Source organism: Dysidea avara, chromosome 3 (assembly GCF_963678975.1).
Source record: "Dysidea avara chromosome 3, odDysAvar1.4, whole genome shotgun sequence".
NCBI classification, from domain to species: Eukaryota; Metazoa; Porifera; class Demospongiae; order Dictyoceratida; family Dysideidae; genus Dysidea; species Dysidea avara.
In genome coordinates, this window is record NC_089274.1 from 29,313,168 (window position 1) to 29,329,731 (window position 16,564).

Here is a 16,564-nt window from a genome sequence, read left to right on the forward strand (position 1 = left end):
TAGAGAGTTCAGCTGCAAAAAATCTATCACTCTGTAGAGAGTTCAGCTAGAAGAAGTCACCTTGTAGAGAGTTCAGCTGCAAATAAATCATCCTGTAGAGAATTCAGCTACAAACAAATCACCCTGTAGAAAGATCAGCTAGAAGAAGTTATCTTGTAGAGAGTTCAGCTACAAAGAAACCACCATGCAGAGAGTTCAGCTGCAAACAAATCACCTTTAGAGAGTTCAGCTAGAAACAAGTCACCCTGTAGAGATATCAGCTAGAAACAAGTCACCCTGTATAGAGTTCAGCTAGAAGAAGTCACATTGTAGAGAGTTCAGCTACAAAGACACTACCATGTAGAGAGTTCAGCTGCAAACAAATCACCCTGTAGAAAGTTCAGCTATGAACAGATCACCCTGTAGAGAGATCAGCTAGAAACAAGTCACCCTGTAGAGAGTTCAGCGAGAAGAAACCACCATGTAGAGGGTTCAGCTGCAAACAAATCACCCAGTTGAAAGTTCAGCTATGAACAGATCACCCTGTTGAGAGTTCAGTTAGAAACAAGTCATCCTGTAGAGAGATCACCTAGAAGTATCACCTTGTAGAGAGTTCAGCTACAAACAAATCACCTGTAGAGAGTTCAGCTACAAACAAATCACCTGTAGAGAGTTCAGCTACAAACAAATCACCCTGTAGAGAGATCAGCTAGAAGAAGTCACCTTGTAGAGAGTTCAGCTATAAAGAAACCACCATGTAGAGAATTCAGCTGCAAACAAACACCCTGTAGAGATCTCAGCTACAAACAAATCGCCCTGTAGAAAGATCAGCTAGAAGAAGTTACCTTGTAGGGATTTCAGCTACAAAAAAATCACCCTGTAGAGAGTTCAGCTACAAAGAAATCATCATGTAGAGAGTTAAGCTGCAAACAAATCATCCTGTAGAGAGTTCAGCTATGAAAAGATCACACTGTAGAGAGTTCAGCTAGAAGAAGTCACCTTTTAGAGAGTTCAGCTACAAAGCAACCACCATGTAGAGAGTTCAGCTGCAAACACATCACCCTGTAGAGAATTCAGCTACAAACAAATCGCCCTGTAGAGAGACCAGCTAGAAACAAGTCACCCTGTAGACAGATCAGCTAGAAGAAGTTACCTTGTAGAGAGTTCAGCTGCAAACAAATCACCCTGTAGAGAATTCAACTACAAACAGATAACCCTGCAGAGAGTTCAGCTAGAGTCAAGTCACCCTGTAGAGAGAATCCTGTAAAGAGTTCATCTACGTACAAGCAGATCACCCTGTAGAGAGTTCAGCTACATTTCAAGTCACCCAGTAGAGAGGTCAGCTGCAAATTATCCTGTGGGGATTAATTGACATGTAATAAATATATGCTCTCTTTTTATATTATGAACTCTTGATATATGCATTATATTTATAATTTGTACATTTACTGATAAAATCAGAATGAGTTAAAGTATTTATAAAATCTGCTTCATCTTTTTCTTTTTCCTGTGGTAAAGAAAATATATAGGTTAAAAAGCCCCAAAGCTGGCCATAGGCCGGCTTTGGGGTATACAAATACAAAAAGAAGTGAAATCTAATCAAAAACAGCCAAGCTGTAAAAAAAGGAGTGCGGCCCTTGAAAAGGCTATGGTGAAAAAAGCTGTGAAATCCAAGGTGGCGGCCAAGAAATGGCTGTGATGGTAGGTTAATGGTAAAAATTTTAATAACAACAATTCAGGTGAATTTTGTGCCAATTGACCAAGCGGCACCAAATTCACCTGAAGTGTTGTTATTAAAATTTTTACCATTAACCTACCATCACAGTCATTTCTTGGCCGCCACCTTGGATTTCACATCTTTTTTCACCATAACCTTTTCAAGGGCCGCACTCCTTTTTTTACAGCTTGGCTGTTTTTGATTAGATTCTCTCTACAGGATGACTTGTTTCTAGCTGATCTCTGTGTGAGGCTTTCCTGCTAGGCGTGAAAACTATTAGTTTTTTATTCATAAAAATCGATCACATAATTGTGACACAGGTTGGGTTTTGTGTCATATCTCAATGGCCTTTATCTGGATTCATTTCAAACCACAAAAAGGCACTGCTATGATAGTTACTCCATCCACATAGCAATTTTCAGCTCATTCCGTCAAGGGGTTTACCTTGTGGGCATGACAGAGACCTTCAACCTTATTTTACACTAATAATTGGTCATACCTCCGTGACTGTTCATCTGATTCCTACCAAACTTGGTACTGATATCCGCTGTAATGAGCCCTTTGAGTATACCAAATTTCAGTCCGATTGGAGCACGCATTCGTGTTTTATGGTGGATTTTGCAAAGTGTGCGAGATGAAGAAGAAGAATATAAGAAGAAAAGAAATGAAGAAATTAAAAGGAACTTTTGGTTGCTCGTATCTCGGAATTGTCTTCAAAGTTGGTATGAAGTCTCCTCTACCTGGCCGGCACTTCTGTAGCAAATTTGGTTCCAATCGGATAAGGGATCACAGAGCTACTTAGGCATGAAAATCGCGTTTTCTTTCTTCCTATTAATATACTGATGGTGTGGCGCGCTGGCTTCTTGGGCTGCATGACACACTACTGTGTGTCTTGATTATGCATAGCTAATGCAATGTAACAGCATTAATGCCTGAACCCAGCACCTCTTTTTCATGCTTACAAAGAAAACTGTTCTCTTCCTATTCCTATACTCTAATCTAAATATATTTAACCATTAATACCATTTTATAGATGAATACTTTTGGTAAGTGTCAATTTTTTTATTCTTTCAAAAAAGGTTTTACAGATCTACAATGTATTGTGTAAATGTACTTAGTCTAACGATTTTGGATATCTCTCTGTAGCACTAGCTACACTATAATAGTTCTTGTTAGGTAATAGAAAGAAACATCGAATAATTTAGTCGGGGAGATACTCGTTCAGTTTATAATATTTTTAATATACAATATCTAATTTGCATTTTAATGTTTATTTTATGTAAGATATTTCTCTGATGATTTTTGATGACAGTGTTTGGGGATCACCATCTAGTTTTTTTGGGGGAAATTTCTACTATACAGTATACTGTATGATTAAAATCCCAAATAATTGTAACAATTTTATTTTTGTTATCTGTATGCATGTTTGTAACCAACTGAGCGAAAACCTGCCATTTTCACACATTCATCAAATTCCATTATTTCTATGTTATGAAAGGAGTGTGCTGCCAAAGTTTCAGTCTTTTATGTTCAATAGTCTTGAAGTTATACATAGCGCTTTGGCAATTGGAATAGCAAGAAATTTAATTTGTATAACAACTGTATGGCAAACAAATTACAGGCACTTAATTAGTTGACCATAACTCATCGAAAACAAGCTATGAGCACAGGAGGCGGAAGGGTGCTAGAGTTTGGGGATGCTTAAAACTTATGGTGGTAATATAGTAGTAGGTGTGCGAAGTATGCCAATTCTAGGTGGGTCTGAGGGCATCCCCCCCTCCCCCCCACAAGAAAATGTTTATTGAATTTGGGGGCATTTTTGGTGGTTTTAGCTGTTAATCAAATAATATTTAATGCATACTGTTGTATTAGAGTGACTGCTCTATTGGGGTGACTGCTCTATTAGAGTATCTCGATTGTGATTGGCAAACCTTGTAGGAGTTCACATCACAACTATTACACAATACAGCTTTGAATTGGGGGTCCTCAGCACCCCCAGTAAAATAGTTAAGGGCGCTGGAGCATCCCCAGCACCCCCTCTTCTGGCACCTATGATGAGACAGGACTTTGGTCAATGTGTTAACTGTGAACAGACAAATTCATTGAGGCATAATGCTTTCCTTATATTCCTCCATGTGCAAAAAGAAGGTGATTGATTCTAAGAAAGAAATGATGACGATAAACTTTATTGTCATTTAACACCAATTGTAAGTGCCCTTTACTGTGCAATTACGAAACAAATTTTTTTCTGGTTATGAACAAGCAAATGCGATGGTGCATAAGCGGCATACTGAAATCCAAACAATTAAAATGTAGAATTTGTGATTATACATATTTCAGTACATTTTGATAGCAAAATGGAATTAGCAAAAATGGTGGATTTCACTCAGTCACATTTATTGATGTTAACTTTTTATGCATTTCCACTTCAGGTAGCCACATCATTTAGTCACACCGTATTGACTGATATCAGTATGCAGAGATTGGAATTACTTGCTCAAGTTAATAAACTTTACAATAATCAATCTCTCCAAAGATTTTTTGATGAAATGCTGAAGAACATAGAGTTGATGAATTGGCTAAAAGAAATAACAAGTGGTATGTGGAAGAAAATATTCTGTCTGTCTATGTACATACGTATGTATGTAGGTAGATGCCTATTTTTTTAAGAACTTAAAATCAGTGAATGGGTGTAATTTATGCGTGCATTACTTGCTGCTTATATAAGCATGTATCATGTCCAGTGCAATGTCATGAATGTTTGATGCTCACAATTTGAAGTCTCACGCTCAACAATGTGCGAGCGCATGGCAAGGGCTTTTCTATTGTGAGTTTTTTTGTATCTCTTGAGTATTACTACAGTAGTCTAACACCTTGGGACAAGTCTAACACCATGGGACAAGTCTAACAAATATGAGTTGAAGGGTGTGGCAAATAATTACACCTGCATTGTATGTGCAGTAGATTTACTAAGAACCGTTAAACTGTTTCAGTCCAATGGTTGTACTTGCTATATGACAATTACTGAAGTTTGAGTACAGGCTGATTGAACTATTTACCGGAACAGCAAACAGACTCACTGTCACCATTATTACCTGTTAGAGATGCAACAATATATTGATATATTGCGTATCGTATCGTTTTAAGACAATATCGCTGTATCAATACAAAGTCAAACCGTATCAATATATCGCGTATCGTGATATATCGACATATCGTGGCTTGTTACCATGGCTGACAATCAAATTATTGTACATTGTGGTTAAACTGAGTAGTATGTAATGCTTCTCGAAGAAAATTTAGATCCCTTATTTCTCTTAAAAAACAAAAAAAAAACATTAACAAACAGCATAGACCATTGCTTAGACTCCACTTTGTATCGCGCAATATATCGCTGTATCGTGATACACCAGAGGCAATATATCGATACGTCTACACACTGTATCGTTGCATCTATATTACCTGTGTATGTTCAAAGCATAACTATATCATCTCAGGCAAGCCAGTCAACCTGTTATGCTTGTAGGCTAATTTGGGTGAAAATTGAACAAGCCCAGGACTTCGTTGGAGTGTGCAAATCTCTCAGTTAACAGAGGCTGTTACAGCTCTTCTATTGATCACTGATCTGTTGCAACTAAGAAATGGTTGTGCTTCTCAGCATTATGGTATTTTCAAGCAGTTACCTAGCAGTTATACTATGTCCAATTCCCGCAAGTTCTTAATTTCCTGATAAAATTTCTTGATGCAATTGTAATATTGACAGTTGTCTTTATTTGTGTTGTTGTGCCCCATACATACAACTAAACGTTAACAGCATCATCAAAAAATAATTAAAATATACAATAGTGGCCATTGTACAACAGCAATGACAACTGTACAAAATGCAATACAAACAAGGCAGTAGCATACAAATAAGTGAAGGTAGCAGCAGTATATATGAGCAAAACTTTAATACAAAAATTAATGGCAATAACAGACATATAGGTAGTGATACAGCATCAAACAGAGACAACACTGTGGCATGCACAGCATTGCTTGTGGTGGTGCAGTGGCACTGCAGTACAAGCAGTGGCAACGGCAACAGTGTACAAAAGGTGACATGTACCCAAACTAAGGCAGTAATATAGACATGTGGATATGCTATGACAGCAGCAATAACTAACACAAGCAATGACAGCAGTAACAAAATACAAGAAAAGGTAGCAATAGCAATATATAACATGAGCAGCATGTCATACAATACATGAAGTAGTATACTGACCTTGTCATGTTGATGGGAGCAACTTGTGGTGTGCTTAATAGCTGTAGAGGTCCCATGATATTTGCTGGGCTGCATCAGTGCAGGCAAGTAGTGAAGGAACTGTTGGTTGGGCAGTGTATATAAAGTTGGTATGTGTTACTACTCCATCACCCATTGCTTTAATCATCCAAGCAGGATTTACTACTGAGCTAAACTTAAAAGTGGGTTTCTGTCAAAATCACAGAAACTCACCTAGATTCACCACTGAAGACATCTACATAATTATGTCTTTGCTCTACTGTGTAACTTTTTGTTGCCAAGTCACACGTGCAGTGACATTACAAATGCTGATCTAGATATGTATGTTAGGTTATAGCTAAATTCTATAGTGCAAGTTCTGTGTGAAAACTGACATATTAATCTTGAAATGTTGCTGGTGCATTATTACAGCTGTGTACCAGTCAGTTGGTTATTCACCATGGCACACAAGCTGTATCTTGCAGTAACACATGCCCTTGATACAAGTAATAGTTGTGTCACTGGCAGCAGCCTTGCTTCATCCATTACTACAATTATACATAAGTGCATTTGATTCACAATAATAAATGAAATCCTCCAAGCAAAAGCAACTTGGCTGAAAAAAGTTGCGTTCATAAAAGTAGGCAACAAAAGAGCTGATATCTGAATGTAATTACGTAACAAAGTTTTAACATTAGATCTTTACCATTGACTCATGTTCTATATTGAGTCTTCTTGTATTCCTAATTACTACTAATTGAACAGTAATTTGACTGCTTCACTTAATAGCCAACATATATTTAAAAAGCAAACAAATTACTAGCCAATTAATTAGGAATGCAGTAAATGTGTTATCAACAGTAACTGCAATACATATTTAGTTATTTATGTCATGGAACTATGTTGGTCTACTGCAGACTTTATTTTTATTTGTATGACCTTGGTCTTTTTTCTCCATTTAGATTCCAATCAACTTAAATGCTTCACTGACGTTTGTAAAGGACTGACAGAAGATCAGTTTGATCAGTATGATGAAAGAAGGTTGACACAATTATACAATGTTGGTGAACACTTTGCCTGCATAATATATGACTTACCAGAAAGTATAGGATTCAACGAGTTCTTTGAAAAGTGTCAGATAATTGCAAATACTTTAATAAAAAGGTTTCATTTAGTTGGTGACATGGTAAGTATGTTTACTTTTTAATTAACTCTTAAAATCTGATATTTAGGCTTTGGGTGTTAAAAACTCAATTAATTTTTGAGTACACTGATTCGTAGTATATGCCAAGCATTACCCTTCTGCTGTTCTATAATATCTAATCCAAAACAGCCAAGCTGTAAAAAACGAATGTGTGGCCCTCAAAAAGGCTATGGTGAAAGAAGATGTGAATTCCAAAGTGGCGGCCAAGAAATGGCTGTGATGGTAGGTTAATGGTAAAAATTTTAATAACAACAATTCAGGTGAATTTTGTGCCAAGACCAAACGGCACAAAAATTCACCTGAATTGTCGTTATTAAAATTTTTACCATTAACCTACCATCATAGCCATTTCTTGGCCGCCACCTTGGATTCTACATCTTTTTTCACCATAGCCTTTTTGAGGGCCGCACTCTTTTTTTACAGCTTGGCTGTTTTGAATGAGATTTCACTTCTTTTTGTATTTGTATACGCTAAAGCCGGCCTATGGCCGGCTTCAGGACTTTTTTAACCTATCTTTTTTTCTTTGCCATAGGAAGAAGAAAAGATGAAGCAGATGTACTTTAAATATTTTTGATTTTATCAGTAAATGTACAAATTATATATATATAATACATATATTTATCGCAGAACTCTCCATGGTGGTTTCTTTGTAACTGAATACTCTACAAGGTGACTTTTCTAGCTGCTCTCTCTACAGGATGAATTGTTTGTAGCTGAACGATCTACAAGGTAACTTCTTCTAGCTGATCTCTCTACAGGGTGATTTGTTTGTAGCTGAACTATCTGCAAGGTAACTTCTTCTAGCTGATCTTTCTACAGGGTGATTTGTTTGCAGCTGAGCTCTTTACAGAATGGTTTCTTTGTAGCTGAACTCTCTACAAGGTAACTTCTTCTAGCTGAACTCTCTACATGGTGGTTTGTTTGTAGCTGAACTCTCTACAAGGTGACTTCTTCTAGCTGATCTTTCTACAGGGTGATTTGTTTGTAGCTGAACTATCTACAAGGTAACATCTTCTAGCTGATCTTTCTACAGGGTGATTTGTTTGTAGCTGAGCTCTTTACAGAATGGTTTCTTTGTAGCTGAACTCTCTACAAGGTAACTTCTTCTAGCTGAACTCTCTACATGGTGGTTTGTTTGTAGCTGAACTCTCTACAAGGTGACTTCTTCTAGCTGATCTTTCTACAGGGTGATTTGTTTGTAGCTGAACTATCTACAAGGTAACATCTTCTAGCTGATCTTTCTACAGGGTGATTTGTTTGTAGCTGAGCTCTTTACAGAATGGTTTCTTTGTAGCTGAACTCTCTACAAGGTAACTTCTTCTAGCTGAACTCTCTACATGGTGGTTTGTTTGTAACTGAACTCTCTACAAGGTGACTTCATCTAGCTGATCTTTCTACAGGGTGATTTGTTTGTAGCTGAACTATCTACAAGGTAACATCTTCTAGCTTATCTCTCTCCAGGGTGATTTGTTTGTAGCTGAACTATCTACAAGATAACTTCTTCTAGCTGATCTCTCTACAGGGTGATTTGTTTGTAGCTAAATTCTGTACAGTTGATTTGTTTGCAGCTGAGCTCTTTACAGAATAGTTTCTTTGTAGCTGAACTCTCTACAAGTTAACTTCTTCTAACTGATCTTTCTACAAGGCAATTTGTTTGTGACTGAATTTTCTATAGGGTGATTTCTTTACAGCTGAACTCTCTACATGGTGGTTTCTTTGTAGCTGAACTATCTACAAGGTAATTTCTTCTAGCTGATCTCTCTACAGGGTGATTTGTTTGTAGCTGAATTCTCTACATGGTGGTTTCTTTGTAACTGAACTCTCTACAAGGTAACTTCTTCTAGCTGATCTTTCTACAGGGTGATTTGTTTGTAGCTGAATTCTGTACAGGTGATTTGTTTGCAGCTGAGTTCTTTACAGAATGGTTTCTTTGTAGCTGAACTCTCTACAAAGTAACTTCTTCTAGCTGATGTCTCTACAGGGTCACTAGTTTATAGCTGAACTCTGGTTTCTTTGTAAACTGAACTCTCTACAAGGTGACTTCTTCTAGCTGATCTTTCTACAGGGTGATTTGTTTGTAGCTGAACTCTCTACAAGGAAACTTCTTCCAGCTGATCTCTCTACAGGGAGATTTGTTTGTAGCTGAACTCTCTACAGGTGATTTGTTTGCAGCTGAACTCTCTACATGATGGTTTCTTTGTAGCTGAACTCTCTACAAAGTAACGTCTTCTAGCTGATCTCTCTACAGGGTGACTTGTTTGTAGCTGAACTATCTACAAGATAACTTCTTCTAGCTGATCTCTCTACAGGGTGATTTGTTTGCAGCTGAATTCTGTGGTTTGTTTGTAGCTGAGCTCTTTACAGAATGGTTTCTTTGTAGCTGAACTCTCTACAAGGTAACTTCTTCAAGCAGATGTCTCTACAGGGTCACTAGTTTGTAGCTACATTCTCTACATGGTGGTTTCTTTGTAACTGAACTCTCTACAAGGTAACTTCTTCTAGTTGATCTTTCTACAGAGTGATTTGTTTGTAGCTGAATTCTGTACAGGTAGCTGAGCTCTTTACAGAATAGTTTCTTTGTAGCTGAACTCTCTACAAGGTAACTTCTTCTAGCTGATGTCTCTACAAGGTCACTAGTTTGTAGCTGAACTCTCTACATGGTGGTTTCTTTGTAACTGAACTCTCTACAAGGTGACTTCTTCTAGCTGATCTCTCTAGCTGAACTCTCTACAGGTGATTTGTTTGCAGCTGAACTCTCTACATGATGGTTTCTTTTTAGCTGAACTCTCTAAAGGTAACTTCTTCTAGCTGATCTCTCTACAGGGGGATTTGTTTGTAGCTGATCCCTCTACATGATGGTTTCTTTGTAGCTGAACTCTCTGCAAGATAACGTCTTCTATTAATCTCTCTACAGGGTGATTTCTGAACTCTCTACATGGTGGTTTCTTTGTAGCTGAACTCTACAAGGTGATTTCTTCTAGCTGAACTATCTCTTTCCATAGTTGTATGAACTCCCTACAAGGTAACTTCTACAAGGTAACTTCTTCTAGCTGATCTTTCTACAGGGTGAATTGTTTGCAGCTGATTTCTCTACATGGTGACTTGTTTGTAGCTAATCTCTATACAGGTTACTTGTTTCTAGCTGATCTCTTGAATTCTCTTCAGGGTGACTGCTCTATTAGGATGACTGCTCTATTAGTGTATCTCGATCTCGTACTTGCTTCACCATCGTGTTATAACTCCGTGGCTTTAAGTCTGATTCTTCTACACCATTGAAGAGCCTTTCTAAGATGATTACTCTGTCTGTACAGCAATTTTCAAAGCATTACCCCAAGCGGTTTATCTGGTAGGCGTGGCAAGCAATCGTTTTTCTTATTAGCTAATCTCGATTGCATAATTGTTACACACTGTTGGTTTTTTCGTTGTATCTTCCTGGTTTTTAGCTTGATTTCTTTCAAACCACAAAAGGTTTGAGGTTCAATAGTTAACCTATTCACCCACCGATTTTCAACTTCTTCCCATACGCGGTTTACCCTGTAGGCGTGACAACTTATTGGTGTTATTTTTCGTGAATAATCGCTCATAACTCTTTGCCTGTTTATCGTATTTCAACCAAAGTTGGTACCAAGATGCGCCTTTATACCCCCCTTATGTGTGCCAAATTTCAAGGCAATCAGATATGGCATTCGCGTTTATAGCAGTTTTTGTAAGTGCAAAAAGAGGAAGAAAAATAAGAAGAGAAAAAAACGAAGAAACTAAGCCAATTTTTGAAGTCGCATATCTCGGGAACGCGTGAAGCGATTTCGCTCAAATTTGGAATGTGGAGTGCTGAAGGTGGTGGGAGTGTTCACAACAAAAATTGTCTTGTTTCATCAAGGCAGCACAGAGCTACGGGGGTGTAAATATTGCGTTTTCGTTCTTCCTGTCATTATACTCACGGGTGTTACGTGCCGGCTTCTTGGGCCGCACGACACACTACCGTGTGTCTTGATGTTATCAAACAATACAGTAGTACTGTTTAGTATGGCTCCCCCTAAAGTGATGGGCACACTCGCAAATGGCTGGATGTTGATTTTTTTTAATTGCCAAGTCCTAGTTATTTGGTCTGTGTGACTGCCAGCCTACTTGACCATAGTCACAAGGCTAGAGGGCAAATGAAGCAGTGCACAGCCACCATTTTATGCCGTAATAACAAACTCATTAGTAACACATGCCTTTTCTAGTTCCAAAAGGTATCTGCCTTCTACACTTTGCCTTTCCTTTTATTTTCAATTACATAGTCTCAGTGTGCAAAATAACTTTACAGACATGTGCTGACGTACTGTCACAATATTGTGAAAGTTGAATGGACATCAAACAATTTAACCAGACTTTTAAACTTTTGTTGTTTCTCCTTTCCTGTGTTTTTATTTACTTGGATGTTTGCTTCTACCAAATATTGTGGCCACCTATGCACTGCAGATACTCAACTACTCACTGATACTACAGTATTTTAAATAGTGGTGCACTGATATGGAAATTTACTGATATACCGATAACCGATATATTGGCTACAAAATTACCGATTCCGATACCAATACTAATATTTAGTGATAATGGGCTGTATCTGATCATGAAGGTTATCAGTGCAAAAAATATGGCAAAATCCCTATAAAGCTGTTTGCTAAAACCTTTTTGTAAATAGAAGAAAAAAAACTTATTAAAAAGTGGTGATAAAATGGTCTGTGAATGGTGAGAGAAAAAAATCACCATACTCAGGATTCGAACCCCCGCATTTTCAAAGTCTGCTCAAATCTTCTCAAATCTTCAGACTGATGCTTTAACCTTCAAGGTCAACTATGCTTCAGATTGTGCAATTATAGTACTAAAGTGAAATGTCTACTAAAAGTCAACTTCCTTTACCAATATCGATATCACTGCATCTCTAATTTTTTAAATGGTAACTACTGGTCAGATAAAGAGCTGGAATTTATTCTGTTACAAGGGGTTTGGTAGGAAATGAGTCATAAGCACTTCTGTCAAGGCCTTCTACTTGCTTTAATATTCAAACTTTGCTTATGCTGCCATGGCTTAGAAAATATAGTAGCTCTATCCCTAATACAATAATACATTGTATGAACATAAGAGATACACTGATATCTAGCTTAAAATATAAACTGGTTGTTGAACTAATAAAACACAATGAACTAGCTATTTAATTTATGTAAGTAATTTGAGCTGTATACAAACTGAATGCTCTAAAAGCGTGACTGTACTATTAGAGTATCTCGATCGTGCACTTGTTACACATAGTTGAATATCACATTATAACTCAGTGACTTTTACTCCGATTCTTCTTTACTACTGCAAGGGCTTTCTATGATGATTATTTCATCTACATAGTGGTTTTCAGCTAACTTTTTGAGCAGTTTGCCTGGTAGGCGTAAAAACTAACAGTATTGTTTATTCGCAAAACTTGATCGTGTAATTGTGACACAGGTTGGATTTTGTGTCATATTTCTATGATCTTTATCTTGATTTATTTCAAACTAAAAGGCATTCCTACGATGGTTACTCCATCTACATAGCAATTTCAACTAATTTCTTCAAGGGGTTTACCCTATGGGCATGACAGAAGTTTGATCTTATTTTACATGAATAATTGGTCATAACTCTGTGATTGTTCATCGGACTCCCACCAAACTTGGTACTGAGATTTGATTTAACATGCCCTTTACATGGGCCGAAATTCAGCCTGATTGGAGTACGTGTTTGTGTTTTATGGCGGATTTTGCATAGTGTGCGAAATGAAGAAAAAGAAAGAAATTAAAACGAAACTTTGGCTGCTTGTATCTCGAAAATGGCTGGGGTGATTTTCTTCATGTAGACTCACCTGGCAGGCACTTCTAATACATGTAGCTGGACTTATGAAATGATCACTGGTCTGACCGCACCCCTAAACAATCATAGCATGCTCACTCAATAATCAGAGCACACTGTGACCATGCCCTTTGATGATGTAGCTACAATTACCTGTGGTTTTGCTGTAGAGATCTATACATGGCAAACCGTGCCCCTTATAAACATTTTGTATGGCTCACTTGGAGATCGAAATACTCAGTCACAGCCACACATGTATAACATAGCTGTATACAGCAAAAAAGTAGTACAATTCTTATTGTAAAAATGGAGTAGGGTTCCAGTGATAAAAAGTACTGAAACAAGATATATGATAGTGGCTATTGCAATATAGCTATGTGGGAAAATCCCTACTTTGGCATTGAAATAATGTATATAGCATGCCAATGTAAGGATTTTCCCACATAGCTACATATGTTGTAATGCCTACCATCATATATATCTCTTGTTTCACTACTTTTTATCACTGGAGACCTAAATTAATAATTTCAGTTGTTGTGTTATGAAATGAAAGCACTACTATAGAAAAATGTTAGCAGCTTTATGCAATGCCAAGGAATACCTTTGATACAAAGCAATGAGCTGTAAATATATTTTTCACCAAACATTGGCACTGTTTTCAATGCTACGTTCTGCTATGACATTATCTATTGTATGCAAATGGACTTTGTAACACATTAGGATTAAAATGGTTTTCATTTTAGCATTTTTGATAAGATTTTGGATAACAAGACTGAATTGATGTAAAATGATAGTGTGCATTTGTTGAACATCTTGTTTCCCTATGCTGCATGTTGTCAGAGCAAAAATACTTGATACCAATTTATTGGCAGTAAGTAATGTAGTGGTAGTGAAATGTTGCTAGCTGAGCTATGAAAATTTGTGCATGAAGCCTAAATATTCGGTTTTGGTAGATAACGTTCAAGGAAGTTTGGAATTTAAACGTTTGATGTATAGTAACTAATTAATATTGTAACACTTTCACAAAGGCATACACTTGCCATATGAAACAACTAAATGTACTCTGATGTATGTACATTAAAATTTGTCCCAAGGAGGTGAAAAGAACAATCTAATCAAAAACAGCTAAGCTGTAAAAAAAGGTGCGGCCCCAAAAAGGCCATGGTGAAAAAAGATGTGAAATCCAAGGTGGCGGACAAGAAATGGCTGTGATGGTAGGTTAATGGTAAAAATTTTAATAACGACAATTCAGGTGAATTTTGTGCCAATTGACCAAGCGGCATCAAATTCACCTGAATTGTTGTTATTAAAATTTTTACCATTAACCTACCATCACAGCCATTTCTTGGCCGCCACCTTGGATTTCACATCTTTTTTCACCATGGCCTTTTTGGGGCCGCACCTTTTTTTACAGCTTAGCTGCTTTTGATTAGATTTCACTTCTTTTTGTATTTGTATACCCCAAAGCCAGCCTATGGCCGGCTTTGGGACTTTTTTAAACTATCTTTTTTTCTTTACCACATGAAGAAGAAAAGACGAAGCAGATGTACTTTAAATATTTTATCAGTAAATGTACAAATTATATATATATATATATATATAAAATACATAATTATTACAGAACTCTCCATGGTGGTTTCTTTATAACTGAACACTCTACAAAGTGACTTCTTCTAGCTGATATTTCTACAGGGTGATTTGTTTGTAGCTGAACTCTCTACATGATGGTTTCTTCGCAGCTGAACTATCTACAAGGTAACTTCTTCTAGCTGATGTCTCTACAGTGTCACTTGTTTGTAGTTGAACTCTCTACATTATGGTTTCTTTGTAGCTGAGCTCTCTACAAAGTAACTTCTTCTAGTTGATGTCTCTACAGGGTCAGCTGAACTCTCTACATGGTGGTTTCTTTGCAACTGAACTCTCTACAAGGTGGCTTCTTCTAGCTGATGTTTCTACAGGATTTGTTTGTACTGTAGCTGAACTCTCTACATGATGGTTTTCTTTGCAGCTGAACTCTCTACAAGGTAACTTCTTCTAGCTGATGTCTCTACAGGGTCACTTGTTTGTAGTTGAACTCTCTACATGATGGTTTCTTTGTAGCTGAACTCTCTACATGATGGTTCCTTTGTAGCTGAACTCTCTACAAAATAACTTCTTCTAGCTGATGTCTCTACAGGGTCACTAGTTTGTAGCTGAACTCTCTACATGGTGGTTTCTTTGTAACTGAACTCTCTACAAGGTGACTTCTTCTAGCTGATCTTTCTACAGGGTGATTTGTTTGTAGCTGAACTCTCTACAGGTGATTTGTATGCAGTTGAACTCTCTACATGATGATTTCTTTGTAGCTGAACTCTCCACAAGGTAATTTCTTCTATCTGATCTCTGTACAGGGTGAATTGTTTGTAGTTGAACTCTCTACAAGGTAACTTCTTCTAGCTGATCTCTGTATACAGGGTGATTTGTTTGTAGCTGAACTCTCTACAGGTGATTTGTTTGTAGCTGAACTCTCTACATGGTGGTTTCTTCGTAGCTGAACTCTCTACAAGGTGACTTCTTCTAGCTGATCTCTCTACAGGGTGAACTGTTTGTAGCTGAACTCTCTACATGGTGGTTTCTTCGTAGCTGAATTCTCTACAAGGTAACTTCTTCTAGCTGATCTTTCTACAGAGCAATTTGTTTGTAGCTGATTTCTCTACAGGATGATTTGTTTGTAGCTGAACTCTGTACATGGTGGTTTCTTTGTAGCTGAACTCTCTACAAGGTAACTTTTTCTAGCTGATCTCTCTACAGGGTGAACTGTTTGCAGCCGAACTCTCTGCAGGGTGATTTAAACGCTCTACAGGGTGACTTCTTTGCAGCTGAACTCTCTACATGATGGTTTATTTGTAACTGAACTCTCTACAAGGTAACTTCTTCTAGCTGAACTCTCTACAGTGTGATCTTTTTATAGATGATCTCTCCACAGAGTGATTTGTTTGCAGCTGACCTCTCTACATGATGGTTTCTTTGTAGCTGAATGCTCTACAAGGTAACTTTTTCTAGCTGATCTCTCTACAGGGTGAACTGTTTGCAGCCGAACTCTCTGCAGGGTGATTTAAACGTTCTACAGGGTGACTCCTTTGCAGCTGAACTCTCTACATGATGGTTTATTTGTAACTGAACTCTCTACAAGGTAACTTCTTCTAGCTGATCTTTCTACAGGGCGGTTTGTAGCTGAATTCTCTACAGGGTGATTTATTTGTAGCTGAACTCTCTATAGGGTGAATTTTTCTAGCTGAACTCTCTACAGGGTGATCTTTTCGTAGCTGAACTCTCTCCAGGGTGAATTTTTTCAGCTGAACTGTCTACATGATGGTTTCTGTGTAGCTGAACTCTCTACAAGGTGACTTCTTCTAGCTGATCTCTCTACAGGGTGATTGGTTTGCAGCTGAACTCTCTACAGGGTGACTTGCCTGTAGCTGAATTGTCTATCAGATTAACTGGTTGTAGCTGAATTTCCTACAGAATAACTTGCAATGTAATATAATTCTTTAATGGAGTAAGTTAT

At 37.5% G+C, this 16,564-nt stretch overlaps 1 protein-coding gene across 1 annotated transcript in view; it reads left to right on the forward strand.

Moving 5' to 3' along the window:
• Positions 1 to 16,564, forward strand: part of LOC136250635 (E3 ubiquitin-protein ligase rnf213-alpha-like) — a 486,640-nt gene that overhangs the window by 85,593 nt on the left and 384,483 nt on the right. The window contains exons 18-19 of the mRNA XM_066042860.1: positions 4,129 to 4,294; positions 6,917 to 7,140. Of these exons, the coding sequence (XP_065898932.1) occupies positions 4,129 to 4,294; positions 6,917 to 7,140 (390 nt within the window). The remainder of the gene's footprint in view (positions 1 to 4,128; positions 4,295 to 6,916; positions 7,141 to 16,564) is intronic.